Source organism: Heloderma suspectum, chromosome 1 (genome assembly GCF_057233095.1).
Source record: "Heloderma suspectum isolate Gila_16-S chromosome 1, 16-S_ref, whole genome shotgun sequence".
NCBI classification, from domain to species: domain Eukaryota; kingdom Metazoa; phylum Chordata; class Lepidosauria; order Squamata; family Helodermatidae; genus Heloderma; species Heloderma suspectum.
In genome coordinates, this window is record NC_139458.1 from 229841948 (window position 1) to 229857431 (window position 15484).

The 15484-nt window shown below is 40.1% G+C and overlaps 1 protein-coding gene across 1 annotated transcript; it reads right to left on the minus strand.

Moving 5' to 3' along the window:
• Positions 1-9535: 9535 nt before the first annotated feature.
• ABHD13 (abhydrolase domain containing 13) lies at positions 9536-15464 on the minus strand. The gene is made up of 2 exons (XM_084821168.1): positions 15338-15464; positions 9536-11629 (listed from the first exon to the last, which is right to left on the minus strand). Exon 2 carries the CDS (start codon positions 11598-11600, stop codon positions 10581-10583), a length of 1020 nt encoding a protein of 339 aa, XP_084677294.1. The 5' UTR covers positions 11601-11629; positions 15338-15464; the 3' UTR covers positions 9536-10580.
• Positions 15465-15484: the final 20 nt, after the last annotated feature.

Below are 15484 nucleotides of genomic sequence, written 5' to 3' on the forward strand. Positions count from 1 at the left end.
TTATGAATTATTTATGGCTACAATTTTATTCTTCATTCTATGATTTCTGACCCTATTGGCTAATAATTTGGATCCTTTCCCATCAAATTAATATTTTTGTTTAAGGTATAGCAAGTTAGGGCATAATCCTATGGACGCTAGTCAGTGGCTAGATGGCCATAGGATAGGTCGGTTCCCACACTCCGAGGTCAGTTCCCTGAGAACTAACCTTCACCCCCGCAACGCTGCCTCGTAGGCAGCACAGAACATCCCCATGCTCTGCACTCAGACGAGGGGTGTGGGGCAGTGAAAAAGGGGCATTCCTGGGGTCATGCCAGGGCAGGGAAGTCAGAAATCCGGTATGACACAGCCAACGTGTCATCCGGCCGCCACTTCCCATGCTTTGACTTCCTGCGGCTGTCTAGCCGCAAATGCAGGGTGGCTGAAGTGCATAGAGGACGATCCCCTCTGTGCTTCTCCTGCCCCACATTGGATAGGCAGTCACCTCCAAGTTCAGAGGCAGCCGCCTATCCCAGTAGAATTGCTCCCTTAATCATTGTCTTATTTATATCTAATCTATCCAGTTCTTTGCATTTTTGTTCTAATTCTTTCCTCATTTTGATTGATCTGTGCTGTCTGTATCTGTCAGTAAGGCTCTGAATGTCTAAATTCAAGCTTGCTGTTTGTGTTCTCCTTTGCTTTCTTATTCTATTTCAGTCTTTTATATATATTCCACAGATTACAACTTTTAGTGTTTCCCATCTGAGTGTGGAAGAAATACTTTCTAGTGTGTTCTCTTTTATATACATTTCTAAATTTTCCTGGTTATTTTCCTACTTGATCCAGTTGCTAATAAGGTTGGATGGAGTTTCCATGTTGGTAAAAGTACCTCTTTAGTTGTTGTTTAGACCCCTCCGTTAATTGTACATTTAGCGTAGCATGATCTGTGACCTTAATTATATTAATTGTAGTGTTACTCACATTAGATCATTCTCCTTCTAATATTAGGATAGCATCAATTCTTGAGTAAGTATCATGCACTTTTGAGTAAAAAGTGTAACTACAGTCATTTGGATTACATTCTCCCCACACTTCCCTTAGCCAGTGGTTCAGAAATATCTCAAAAGCTTTCTTTGCATTTTCTTGTTTTACAAGATGTCTTGATGAATTTAGCGTGCCTTTTTCCTTATTCTCCAGTTTTCTGGGATCCACCCCTTGGAGATTCCAATTCAGGTCTTCCTTCCCCTACTATAGTTGTCGCAGTAGAAAATTTTCTCAGCTTATTAAATGTGTTGTTTAACATTTGGTGCATATATTGAAGCTAAAGTATATATTCTATTTTGGTTCAATTTCCCTTCTATGAAGATATAGTTACCTCTAGTGTCTCTTTTATTTTTTTGTAATTGGAACTCAATATCAGATCAAATTAGTATAGCTGCGCTCCATGCCTTATTAGTTCCTGCTGCATACAATTGTTTATCCCACTTCTGGTAGGCCTGAAAGTGTCTCTAACAGTTATTTTATGTGTTTCTTGTAAGAAAATAATATTTGTGTCGGTATCTTTTAGTAATTTCTGTAATCTATTTAGTCTTATTTTTGTCCCTCTTCCTTTGATATTCAAGGTAATTATGTGTAATTTACTTATATTGTCGTTTATATTTTTAATACTCATATATATTTGACCATCAAATATAGATTGTTTCACAGCTTAAACAGAAAAACTACTGAAACCTTGAGAGAACAATCCCAGAACTCCCCCTTCCCCCCCATCCCCGGATCCTTCTGCAGCATTCCCCCAACAGGTGCTGCCAGACCCCAGAGGAACAGCTTTTCCCCTGAACCCCCTGTTTTAACACAGAAGAGTTCTTCCTTGGTGATTATATCTCACCCAGGTTTTCAGACTTTGTCTTTCTAGGCGCAAAGATTACTGCAGACGCTGACTGCAGCCAGGAAATCAGAAGATGTTTTCTTCTTGGGAGGAGAGCAATGACAAATCTCGATAAAATAGTTAAGAGCAGAGACATCACACTGGCAACAAAGGTCCGCATAGTTAAAGCAATGGTATTCCCCGTAGTAACCTATGGCTGCAAGAGCTGGACCATAAGGAAGGCTGAGCGAAGAAAGATAGATGCTTTTGAACTGTGGTGCTGGAGGAAAATTCTGAGAGTGCCTTGGACTGCAAGAAGATCAAACCAGTCCATACTCCAGGAAATAAAGCCAGACTGCTCACTTGAAGGAATGATCTTAAAGGCAAAACTGAATACTTTGGCCACATAATGAGACGACAGGATACCCTGGAGAAGATGCTGATGCGAGGAAAAGTGGAAGGCAAAAGGAAGAGGGGCCGATCAAGGGCAAGATGGATGGATGATATTCTGGAGGTGACGGACTTGACCTTGGAGGAGCTGGGGGTGGCGACGGCCTACAGGAAGCTCTGGCGTGGGCTGGTCCATGGAGTCACAAAGAGTCGGAAGCGACTGAATGAATAAACAACAACAATATGAGCTTACAGTGAGCAAGATATATAATCCTATTAGATATTAACAGTGGTTATATCTGAGTCTTTGGTGAGACATCCTTGATTTTTAAAGTATAAAGTTTAATAACAGATGACTTTTCTCTCTTCTTTCTCATCTAAACCTAATTGGATTTCTATGTATGATATTACCTACAGTCTCTCTGCTCAAAGCCAACATGGATTTGTCAGGAACAAATCCTTCCAGACGAATCTGATCTCAGTTTTTGATCAGGTAACCTCCCTTGTGGACTGTGGGAATGCTGTGGACATCATATACCTCGACTTCAGCAAAGCTTTGGACGAGGTGCCCCATGATATTCTGATAAGCAAACTAGCTCAAAGTCGGCTAGATGAAACAATGATCCGGTGGATCCACAGTTGGCTACAGAATCGGACTCAAAGAGTGCTTATCAATGGGATCTTCTCAAATTGGGGAGAGGTAACGAGTGGGGTACCGCAGGGCTCAGTCTTGGGCCCAGTGCTCTTCAACATTTTTATTAATGACTTGCAGGAGGAGTTGCAGGGAATGCTGATCAAATTTGCAGATGACACAAAATTGGGCGGGATAGCTAATACTTTGGAAGACAGAAACAAAATTCAAAGTGATCTGGATAGACTGGAGCGCTGGGCAGAACACAAGAGAATGACATTTAATAGGAATAAATGCCAAGTTCTGTACTTAGGAAAAAGAAACCAAATGCACACTTACAAGATGGGGGATACGTGGCTCAACCACACTACAAGCGAGAAGGATCTTGGAATTGTTGTAGATCACAAGCTGAAGATGAGCCAACAATGCGATGTGGCTGCAAAAAAGGCCAATGCTCTTTTGGGCTGCATTAATAGAAGCATAGCTTCCAAATCCTGGGAAGTACTAGTTCCCCTCTACTAAGCACTGGTTAGGCCTCATCTGGAGTACTGTGTCTAGTTCTGGGCACCACCCTTTAAGAAGGATGCAGACAAGCTGGGGAGGGTTCAGAGGAGGGCAACAAAGATGATCAGGGGACTGGAAACAAAGCCCTGTGAAGAGAGACTGAAAGAAATGGGCATGTTTAGCCTTGAGGAGAGAAGACTGAGGGGAGATATGATAGCGCTGTTCAAGTACTTGCAAGGTTGTCACAGAGAGGAAGGCCAGGATCTCTTTTCGGTCATCCCAGAGTGCAGGAAGAATGGGCTCAAGTTACAAGGAAGCCAGATTCCGGCTGAACATCAGGAAAAACGTCCTGTTAGAGCAACACAACAATGGAACCAATGACCTAGGGAGGTGGTGGGCTCTCCCACACTGGAGGCATTCAAGATGAGGCTGGACAGCCATCTGTCAGGGATGCTCTGATTTGGATTCCTGCACTGAACAGGAGGTTGGACTTGATGGTTTTATAGGCCCCTTCCAACCCTACTATTTATGATTCTATGCTAGTACACAGTCCTCTTACACTTTTGTAGGAGTTTATTTCTTCTTATACTGAATTGTTCTTTGTGGTCTCGTTGTGGTAGTAACTCCTCTATCAGGTTCTGTTTGTTTTTTTCTCAGTGTTTTTCATCTTTGAACTAATTCCCGTTCTTCATGTTCCAGTGTGGTGTAGTGGTGAGAGTGTTGGACTGGGAACCGGGAGATCCGGGCTCTAGTCTCCACTTGGCCATGGAAGCTCACTGGGTGACTTTGGGCCAATCACAGACTTTCAGTCCAACCTACCTCACAGGGTTGTTGTCATGAGGATAAAATGGAGGAGGATTATGTATGCCACCTTGGGTTCCTTGCAAGAGGAAAAAAGGTGGGATATAAATGCAATAAATAAACAAATAAATAATGTTCCATACTCATGCTTCCTCCTTTCAGGATTCTTTCTGATGCAAATTCTATAGGTAAGTCTATTTTCAGAGCTTTGAATGCCTCTGCCATTTCTTTTAAAGCCCACCGGAAGGGAATATTGGCTTCTTGTAACTTTCTACTTACTGGGCAAAACTCCTGTCACTTTTTAAAAATTTCTAGAGCAAGATCTGGCAAGATTAAGAAGGATTTCCATTAAATTATTTTACAGCTTTTATCTTCTGTATAAATTCTTCTTTCTTTATATATCTTGCAAAGCAGATTATTATATCACAAGGTCTGTCAGCATTTACACTTTTTGGTCTTAATGCTCTGTGGGCTCTTTCAAATTCTTCTTTTATTTGAAAGTCTGGTAGTAACGATGACATCCATTGTGCTCAAAAGTATTTTAGTTTCCCAGATTCTGCTGATTCTATCAGTCCTCGTATTCTCACATTAATGCGTCTGCTCCGATGTTCTGCTTGTTCTAAACTCATCTTAATCTGAGTATTTTCTTGTAATCGTTCAGTTTTATTGTTTGCTGCAGCTGCAAGGCTAAATGCTTGTGAGGCTGTACTTTCAACCACCTCTACTCTAGCATTAGTGTCTTCCAATTTTTGTTCCAAAATGTCTTTCCAGTTTTCTAACATTTCTTCTTTAAACTTGGTAAACTGGGAAGCTAGTTCAGCTCTCCACTCCAGAGATTCCTCTGCTGGGGATCCGTTTGTAGTTTTCTGTTAGCTGGGTGCCATCATGCAACGTTGTTTAATTTCTTCTACGGGTAGGCCTGCTTCTTTTAACTTTAAATTTAAAAGTAATTTAAAAGTCCAGTAATGTTTTTTCCTCTAAGTTCAGCTGTCCTTGCCAGTTTGCTGTTTAAGCCTTGTATTTGTGATAAGTTTAGATGTAGAAATCCAATTTTTCAGTCGTTTTGTTTATTGTTGAGGAGCTCACTCAACCCACGACTTTCTTCTTGCTCACATGCTCTGCCCCTCTCAAAAGTTAAACTTCTATATACAAGTAACTTGTCAAAATGGAACTGCCTTTTCCATTCCAGCCTATTCAAGTTTGGTCATTACTAGGTTGCAATCTGCTTTATTGCAAAGTTTTTTTGAAGCTTGTCTGAATTTTAAAAGTAAAAAAAAAACACCAGTGAAAAGTCATGGTGTATATATGGATTTGGATTTTGGTCACTGTATTTGTAACTGGGGGTGGAAGATGGTGACATATTACAAATGCACATTTCATCTTCCCATATATGTCACATATTCTACTCCAGCATTCTGGAATACTTGCTTTGCTAAGGAATTCTTCCTGTGTTCTTTTTCTTCTCTCCTACATGAGAGATAATAATTTGAAAATCTGCATGGTAGTTTGGTTGCAAAGATCAGGAAGCTGCCATGTACTTTCGCTTTCAATGCACCAACCCTGTTCCCAAACACACACTTTTCAGTTCATAGAGCACCCAGAGCAACAGAACTAAAAGAAAATACGTTGGGAGCTATTTCCTTTTCAAAAACCAAGGAAATTCAATGGCAAAAAAAACCCCTACATGCTGGTGGAAATCTCAATGTGGTAGGGAATGATTATTATTCTTTCATACTCCCAACCCATTCTATCCCAACCAAGCATTTAGTATTCCAAAGCAACCCCAAATATCTTACAGTATGCCTGCTAATGAAAATCTCAGTATGGTGAATGAGTTTTTTTCCTCATCATCATGGTGCAGTTCCAAAACCAGAATGAGAAACTTGAACTTTTATGTACTTCAGTGTTGCCACAGTGCCACAAAACACACACACAGTGCCACAAAACACACACACCCAGCATAAGGATGGTGAGGATTACTAGGGGAGGGTTGTTCAGCCCATCCTGCTAGCTACCAATGTAAGCAACAAACAGGGATGGGTCAACTCACAGGAGGATCCCTCTAGGAATATAATAAGGTTCCGATCTTCCATAAGGCAATACAGGACCAGGACAACGTTGGGCATCTTTGCTGACCCTAGGCACTCCAACCTCCTCCAAGGAAAAGTGTGGGTGCATGGAGGGTAAGTTGTAAGCAAGCACAATTTGTGAAATTGTACAACATCATCACTGATCATGGGGCAGGTCAGTTAAGGCATAGAATCATAGAATAGTAGGGTTGGAAGGGGCCTACAAGGCCATCGAGTCCAACCGCCTGCTCAATGCAGGAATCCAAGTCAGAGCATCCCTGACAGATGGCTGTCCAGCCTCGTCTTGAACGCCTCCAGTGTGGCATCAGCCTTAGCTTCAGATTTGCTTGCTTTTTTGAGTTTAGCTTTAACGCTGGTCTTTTAAACCAGCAGGATTTTTGATAACTGAATATAGAAAACAGACCACACAAATAGGAAAAGGAAATTAATAGCAATTGCAGATAAATCAATTTATTGTGTATGTCAGTACATAAAAATAGAAGTTATACAAAAGGAAAATCTATTGTGAAAACCGATTAGAGTGAAAATGTAAGTGCTAAATGTTCAGGTCTAAATAAACATGAAATGATAAATACAGCCTTTCCAATTTTGTTTTTCATCTGTGACACATGCACACACACATATATCGCTCTCTCTCTGACACACACTTGAGAATCAACAGTAAATGCTTACTTAGAAATCTCACTGAAGACCATGCTATTTCTTTTAAGTATGCTTAGGACTGCTGTCTAACTTTTATTTAGAGATTAAGTACAACATTCTAAATGGACCCTACTGCAATGGACCCCACTGCAAGCAGGAGGCACAGATGTAATTTTTGGCAAGACATATTGCCAAAAGTTACATGTCATCTGAGGAACGTTGAATTAACAAAAAAATCGTAATAGATACTTCATCATACACACACACACACACACACACACACACATGCTAATTGAACTTTACTAAATTTTAGGGGCCTGGATTTTATGGATCTGCCAAACTAGAAGGCAGGGTATAAATTTAGTAAATAAACAGGGGCACAAAAAAGACATCTAACACCTTACCCCCAAATATTCTTCTTAGATTTCAGTTAACCTCATTTCCAAGTAATTTGAGCTTCAAATGGCAGTATAGTGCTTCAGTGCATAAACAATCTCAATCTATGGAATCATTTGAAGGTCTGTTCTGGCAGACCTCTAAATGATCCATAGACTGAGATTAGTGGCTTGCCGATTGAAATATTAACATATACAAAAACAAAGTCAACACATTTGCCATTGCAACTGAGCCCGATAAACACATGTTATATTATTTCTAAGTTTTCCCGAGTATGGCTTTGAGTTTATTTTTTAATTTTATTTGCAATTACAGCAAAACAAAAGGGGGAGGGGCTAACTACAAACAATACCAATAGCAGGAACATAACATACAAAAACCATATCCATTCATGATAACTATTTACTACCCCATTGGTTAAAAAAAAAAATTGACACTTCTGTTTCAAATATATACATTAATATAAGCAGACCATTTGTATAAATAGACATCCAGACAAAATTCACCATTTTAAGATGTACATTCAAATACAACTACAGCAGTAACATCTTCAGTCCACCGAGTAATAGGTGTTCATCCTTTCAGACTTGGAATAGTCTATTTGCAACTGTTAAGGCTCTCTGAGTCCACTTTTGCCGTGAACCCCCACATCCCAGAGACATAATGTAAAAGCGCATGAGCATTTGCAATTATCACAGATTTTCCAAGAACAAAATTTATGCAGGCAATACATTCTAACCAGAAAGAGGCCACCACAGGGTATCATATGCCTCAGCGATGCATTATCCATAGCATTTATGTATTTATTATTAATTTATCTCATTTCTACATTGCCAGTATCTAGCTTAGCTAGCCAGCTTTGTCTTAACTACCTTCTGTGGTGTCCAATATTCATGAAACTATTTTTGTTGAATCAGCCTCAATTTTAAATCTACAGAAATAGTACATATGAAAGCTAAGGCAACTTTCCATTGATGTATATATATAGGAATACAATATACAGGCTGTATATTGTATTCCAATTCCCTATTCCATTCCTATGGGCTTCTGAGTTACTGTTTTGGGGACACAAAAAATTGAGATGGAAGAACTTTATAACTTCAATTCTACTTGGAGCCCAATCCTTCCAGCACAGTTCTTATACAATTCTCATTGTGCTATATATATATGTAACGCATCAGACTCTAGTCCTGTATACTTACTTGGAAGCATGAGCTTCTTTTCACCCTTTCAGGCTGATAATTGGGAACAGAAGAATCATTCTGCATTCAAAACCAGACCACTCCCAACATAAGACCTTGCTGGAAGGTACCGTGACTTTCATAAGCAAAGTTTGATGTTATAGGTTCAACTACTTTACTGCCCTTCAAAAGTTGTTCTGGTATAAACAAAAATATGAAGATCAGTATTTTTCTAAAACCTGGTATACTTCAAGCACATCCCGAGTATATATAACTCAAATACACATAGCATGAAAACAGGCTGTATTTACAATAAACTGCACTAATACCACAGACATCTCTTCCAAAATAATTATGTCAATCACATCCCAGTCCACAACATCCATATCTCATGAGCAATTGTAATATTCCTGCATTGCCCTCACACTTTGCATGACTGAACTAGCATAGCTGATGGTATATCCCATAGTATGTCTTTACATGGTGGTGCAGAAAGTCTTGGGAACAGGGTTATTTTATTTTCTGCAAACATTTGAGAACAGAGGCATGTTTCCAAAATGGATGAAGGTAAAACAGAATGTAAAAAGATAGCATTTGCACTTTGCCACAGTAACTGAAATATATCAAGTGTTCATATGATATTCTTGGTAACTTCTGTGCAATGTAATAAATGTTTACAGGACGGTGAACGATGTTGGGGGAAGACAGTGAGGGAATTCTCCTAAAAGGAGAGACAAAAATAACAACAGAAAGATATCCCCATGTAGGTATTCAATATTAGTTATAATAATCCCCCCACTTTCCTGTAGAATACATACATTTCTGCTCTCTCCAAACAAGATATTAGCAGCACCAGGAAGAACAGTTTTTAAATGTATTTTTTCTTGAACAAGGCCCTAAAGATGTGGCAGAAATGAGTAAGATCCTGAAGCAGTCTAAGTGGGTATGGCATTCTTTTTCTTGGAAAAGGAAATCTGTTTTTTATAATATATGCATAGTTTGTAAAAGAAAAGGGGAAACCCCTTACAAACACTAGATACCACCTGCTGCAGCAAATAATTTTATTTTGATAGGAGTATACTCATCAAACTCTGTGTTATTTAATATTTTTGACTTCAGTATTTACTTTGGCACTCTTGCAGCTCAACCCTAAGCATATTTACTTGAGCAAGTCCTTCAAGTTTGATGGGCTTCCTTCCTGGGAAGTAGGATTCTGGCTAATAACCAGAATATTTGCAGTTCAGATTCAGGACAAGTTAGATGACAACCATACGGTTAGGCAAAAATACCCTGCCTTTATTTATTCCCCTCAGAAAAAGCTTTTAAATGTTCTTAAAAGAGTTGCATGGGAGAAGCAGAGGCAAATGTAATACACTACTTAAAAAAAAAAAAAAACTTTCTTTGTATTCCAAGTGCTCGCAATTATCTTGCCATTTCAGTATAGAACAATATTTCAATTGAACTGATAGGACTGGCCATAAGAACCCATAAGAATTCAGAAGTTAATCCTCTAGTATAAGGAGAGCAAAACAGCAACCTGCACACTAACATCTGTTGTGCAATATCAGAACCACCACAACATTAGCTTTAAATGCATCCTTTCCTATTTGTTCCCACTTCAGAATGTGGCTGTAAGAAGCTATGCCATAATGAATTGTGTGTATTTCTATTAGTGCTATTTAGAATATTAACCACACTACAAGATCATGCATTGAATTTATGGGTTTATCATGCATTTCCTAGCTGCAAAATACATTTTGTTAACCATGTTTATCTATGGAGCCAAAACATACACTATACTTAACCAATCTTCTCTTAAAACCAGGGTAAAATAAAATTTCACAACAGGTTTTAATGTGTCTTTATCTAAGAAATGGAATTAAAACTATCTTTATAAAAACAAGTAGAATTGTTTGTTCATTTAGAGGGTTCAGTGTAAAAACTATCTGGATCATAAGTTAGTAGATCTCTCCATGTTTAATTTCACTCTTTAGATAAGTACAGACAGAGAACATATTTTTTTAAAAGGTAATTCTTTATCACTTTCCACAAATCCAGGTACAATGCAATTGTATCAGAAAGACAGACTGGAATTATAGTTATATTATTGTTACATTAGACGACATTTTTGCCATTTCTTCAGGGGAGTGACTCTTTAGCACTTCTTTGATGAACTGTTCAAGTGCACTGAAGTAGCCTTGGCACTGCCAAGTGTCATTATGAGTTCCATCAGGAAATATTGCCAGTCTTTTAGTCCGAGCAGGGGAAAGTTCATAAAGCTGCTTCATCATAACTGGAGGAATCAACTGGTCAGAGAGCCCAGAGATGAAAAGTGAAGGCATTCTGCACTGAGATATTTTTCTATAGGATAGGAACTTGTTTTTATAGCACCACAAAGGAAGATACCTAATTGGCAAGAAAGAAAACAGAGTACTAGCCATATGCGGGATACTAAGGAACGTGTTCTCCACCATGATGGCAGAAATCCTATGGGAATTTTCAGATGCCAGATGAACAGCAACTGCTCCCCCCAAAGAACGGCCAAAGAGAAAAATTTTGGTCTTATCAAGATCAGATCTAGTCATCAGATAGTCTAGAACAGCCTCAGAATCTAAATAGATGCCATCCTCGCTTGCTTCTCCTTCACTTTTTCCATAGCCTCTATAGTCAACCAGCAATAAGTTTACTTTCAGATTCACTAGCATCAACAAAGCATTTGGTAGTCTGTGACCAATGTTTCCTGCATTCCCATGAAAGTAAATTATAGTAGGAGAGTATGAGGAATTGTCCCCTGTAAATCGGAGAAGAATTAGATTGAGCAACACACCATCTTTGGTTCTGATAAAAATATTTTCATGTGGGATACCAGTAGGCATAGGAACATAAAGCCGTGAGGAAGAGGGCTGTTCTGGGAAATAAAGCAATACATCTTGAAATTTATATAATATACCTGCTATAGATACAAATATTAACAGAGGTAAAATCATGCCTCCATACAAATGAAAAGTTACTAACAAAGATAAGAGAGAAATACGGCAGAGACCCCAGGACCACGACATCAAGGCAAGTAGCCATTTTTCAATGACAGTCCAAAGCATCCATGATTTTTCCATTATCATAGTCAATTAATCTTTTGTCCATATGAAACCTGAAAGGAGAAGATAAGCTTAAGCTTAATTTTTTAAAATAAAGTATTACTATAGACATTTTATTTTGCAACATATTAAGAATGAAAAATGTGTAAATAACTGCTCATCTATTCTGGAAATATTTGAAAATATGTCCCATTACTGTCTATTTAAATTAACTCTAAATCAGCTAAACTGTCACAAGTGAGGCTGAAGTATGGGTGTGGAGAGGGCAGATGTAAACCTTCAGCCCTTTTCTTTATTCAATGTGCAGCTATTTCTTTTAAATCACAGCAATTTAAATCACAGATTTAAACCAAGTTTTCCACTTTCAAATCCATATATTTCCTGAACAAGCATGCATACTATTGTTGCTTTAACACTTAAGACATACTGGTATGCAACTCGGAGCCTTTATTCAATCTAGGAGTATAGGGTTGTACCCAATGTTGAATTTGCCTTAGTGGAAATCAGTACTACCTGCTCAAGGTAGGACACCCATTTTTCACTGAACCTGACAAGTTCCAAGACAAGTTTGTTTTGAAGCTTCAGTTCTCATGTCATTTCATGTATATAAATGAATGCTTACAACAAAAAAAACTAGAAACATGTATTAAGGCTGCAATCCTATATACGATTCCTAAGGAATGAAATCACTGGGACTTGTTTCCAAGTAAACAAACACAGACTGTGCTACAGAACTGGAAGAATGACATCAGTTTGACAAAAGGATTTTTTCAGTCTCTTGTCCATCTGTGTATATCTAACACATATCAGAAAAGGCTCTCCAAAGAACAGGGAGTACTTTCAGCTCATTTTGAAGAGGGTACCATTCCAAAATTGGTACCATACTTTAAAAAGGAGCATATTTTCTACACAGCTGAGCTTCTGCTGAGTCAAGAGGTTCTTTTGTCCTTAGTTTTCAAAGATTGGGTTCAGACACTCCTCCCTCCCAAATGGACATGAGGAAATGGTAAGTTTTCACTTTCATTTTCAATGAACTGTGGCTTGCTGTTATGTCTGAACCTGGGACTGTGTGGTTAATCTCAACTATGGGAAAACAAGCCAGGATCAGAAGCCATTTTAAATTTGGCTTATTTCCCCAAACCAGCTTTCCCCAACCTGGTGCCCTCCAGAGTTTTTTGGACTTCAACTCCTTCAGCCCCAGCCAGCATGGCCAATGGCCAAGAATCCTGGGAGTTATGGTCTAAAACATCTGGGGTGCACCAGGTTGGGGGAAGGTTCCCCTAAACCATAGTTTGTCCAGGTTTGGACATAAAAACAAACCACTGTTAGGTAAGAACAGAAGCAAAAGCTTCCCATCTCCTTGTAGCCACATCAGTAGAGGAGGGAGGAAGCTCATAGGCCAAAGGCTTGTTCACATAATGCTAAACCATACTTAGTGTTACACCTGAACATGGCCAAAGTAATACTATTTTATAAAATAAAAGAACAATAAGAGTAGTATTGCATATTCTAAGGACTTCTGGGTGAAACTGGGAAATACGGCAGGCACTGGTAATTCAAGAATCTAGATACTTGATGCCAGCACCCAGGAATTTGAAATACTTATTCTTCAGCTTTCTGCAGGGCTGCTGTCTAGAAACATAATGTTGGCTTTTATGAACCTTGAACAGGATAACAAAACTACCTCTCAATTCAAGGTAAAAGTTCTAGTTACTATATTCTCATATAGCATTGGAACAAAATGACCTTTTATATGTTATAAAAAGTTACCAGGCTTACTAACAAATATGTCAGTGAAGCCTGCAAAGAAAAACCATTTAAGTGGCTGATCACCCAGCATATTAAAACAAGCAGTATTTCAACCCTTCTGCCAGTTATCAAAAACATATCACAAGAGCAGCAGTTAGAGAACATTCAAAGGCTGGGATAATACAACATGCAACTCAGTGGTTGAGTGTGGGTTGCTGTTGAACCATGGGTTATCGCATTTTTCGCAGGGTGGCTTGTCTGAACGCAGCACTGTTTTGGCAGCATGGCCTATCAACCATTCAGTGCGGCTTGTTAACCATCCTGAACAACCCAAGAACAAAACCATGGGTTCTCAAGGTGGCTAGTTTGAGAAAAATAAGCCACACTGCATGGCTAACAAGCCACACTGCAGAAAACATGGTATGTTCAAACAACACTACAACAACCCACGATTCAACAACCCACAACCAACCACTGAGTGTGGGTTAATGCGTTGTGTGAACCCAGCCAAAGACAGGAGCAGGCTGAGAGAACATCAGGGCCTGCTCCATTCAGACTCCACCTCCACCCCCACCCCCTGAGGGCTAATTCACATCAACTGCTCTGTGGGAAAGAAGGAGCCAGGGAGACAGAAGCAGGCAGAGGGAACATCAGGGCCTACTCCAGTTGGACTGCCTCCCCACCCTAGGAGATAAGAGGTGAACCAGGGCCATTTCACCAGCCCTGCTGAAAATCTACTTTTTTCTTTCCCCCCTTCCCCCTCCCCCTTCCTTGTGTCATATCTTTTTATATTGTAAGCCTGCAAGCAGGAACTTTCTTATTTGACTGACTGATTGTAAGCTGCTCTGGAAGGCATTTTTTGGCTGAGAAGCAGGATAAAAATACTTTAAATAAATACAACTTATTCTCCAACAGTGACTTTTGATTATGCTTTTATCTTCATAAAAATAATACATTAGGAACAGAATCTTTTTTTGCAGTCTTAATACAGATATTCACAAAATCCAACAAACTGGGATCACCAAAACAGGCCACCAAGAGAAAACAACAGTGGGGTAGCAAAATAATTCTTTATTGATTCACCACATTTCAGACCCATATGGATTCACTGAAACTGTAAATAATGACGTTTTTCAGCTAGACTGTGCTCACTGTTCAGTCTCCTGTGCTACAGCTGATTTTTTTTTGCTATCCCATTGTTTTTCTCTTTCTTAATGATGCTGCCAGAAGATTTATGTAGGGCCCTATCCACTGGACACAAAGGCTATGTATGGCCTTGCAGAGGCCTCTACGTTGCTAGCTTTTGCGCTTCTGTCACACCATTGTGCTTCAGCTGCAGCCCACTGGTTTGGCAGATTAGGTGAAAAAATATTGCAGTTGCTTCATAAACTGCTTCCCCTCCCTCACAATTAGGCTGAATACAGCAGCAACACATTTGCTAAGGCTCCGCAGATTGGTCTTGGAATTGCAGTAGAAGGCTCACTGACAGTGTCAGTCCCCAATGTCAAAGTCAGTCCTCCAGACAAATTGATCTTAGGTATCAGGGCTGGAAAAGACCGCCCCCCCCCCTCGCCTGAGGCCATGGAGAGGTGCCACCAGTCAGAATAGACAATACTGGCCTAGACTGGCCTAGTATTGCCCATGGATAAGGCAGCATCCCATTCCACAGATTCAGGGGCGGGAGGGCGGAGCCAAATTCCTTAAGCATAAAAATAAAAACAAAAAACGTACGCATAACATCATCACCCTTCTAGAGAGCTCGTAGGAGAACCTCGAGACCCATTCATGAGAGAATGAGTGATCTGGCGGATGAAGGGCCGCTCCTGAAGGACGTGGAGCGCTGACCCCCCCCCCCGGTCTGTGGCATGAGGAGGGGCGCCTCCTGAATGCCCAGGCACTCGCACCGTAGGGCTGGAAAAGCCCCTGCAGCTCTCCTTCCCCGTTGGGCGAACGAGGTTTCCAAGTAAACAAACGGGAGAAGCAAGCGCGGCAGCTCCTCCTAGCTCGCCTACCTAAGCGTCCAGCGCTCCACTCGGACTGACGGAGCCCCAGCACAGCGACCTCATTGCTCCCCTAGGCGGGACGTTCCACGTCCCTCTCAGGCCAAGAACTCTTCCCTCGACAGCCACTTCCGGGAAGACAAATCAGCGGCGCGAGCA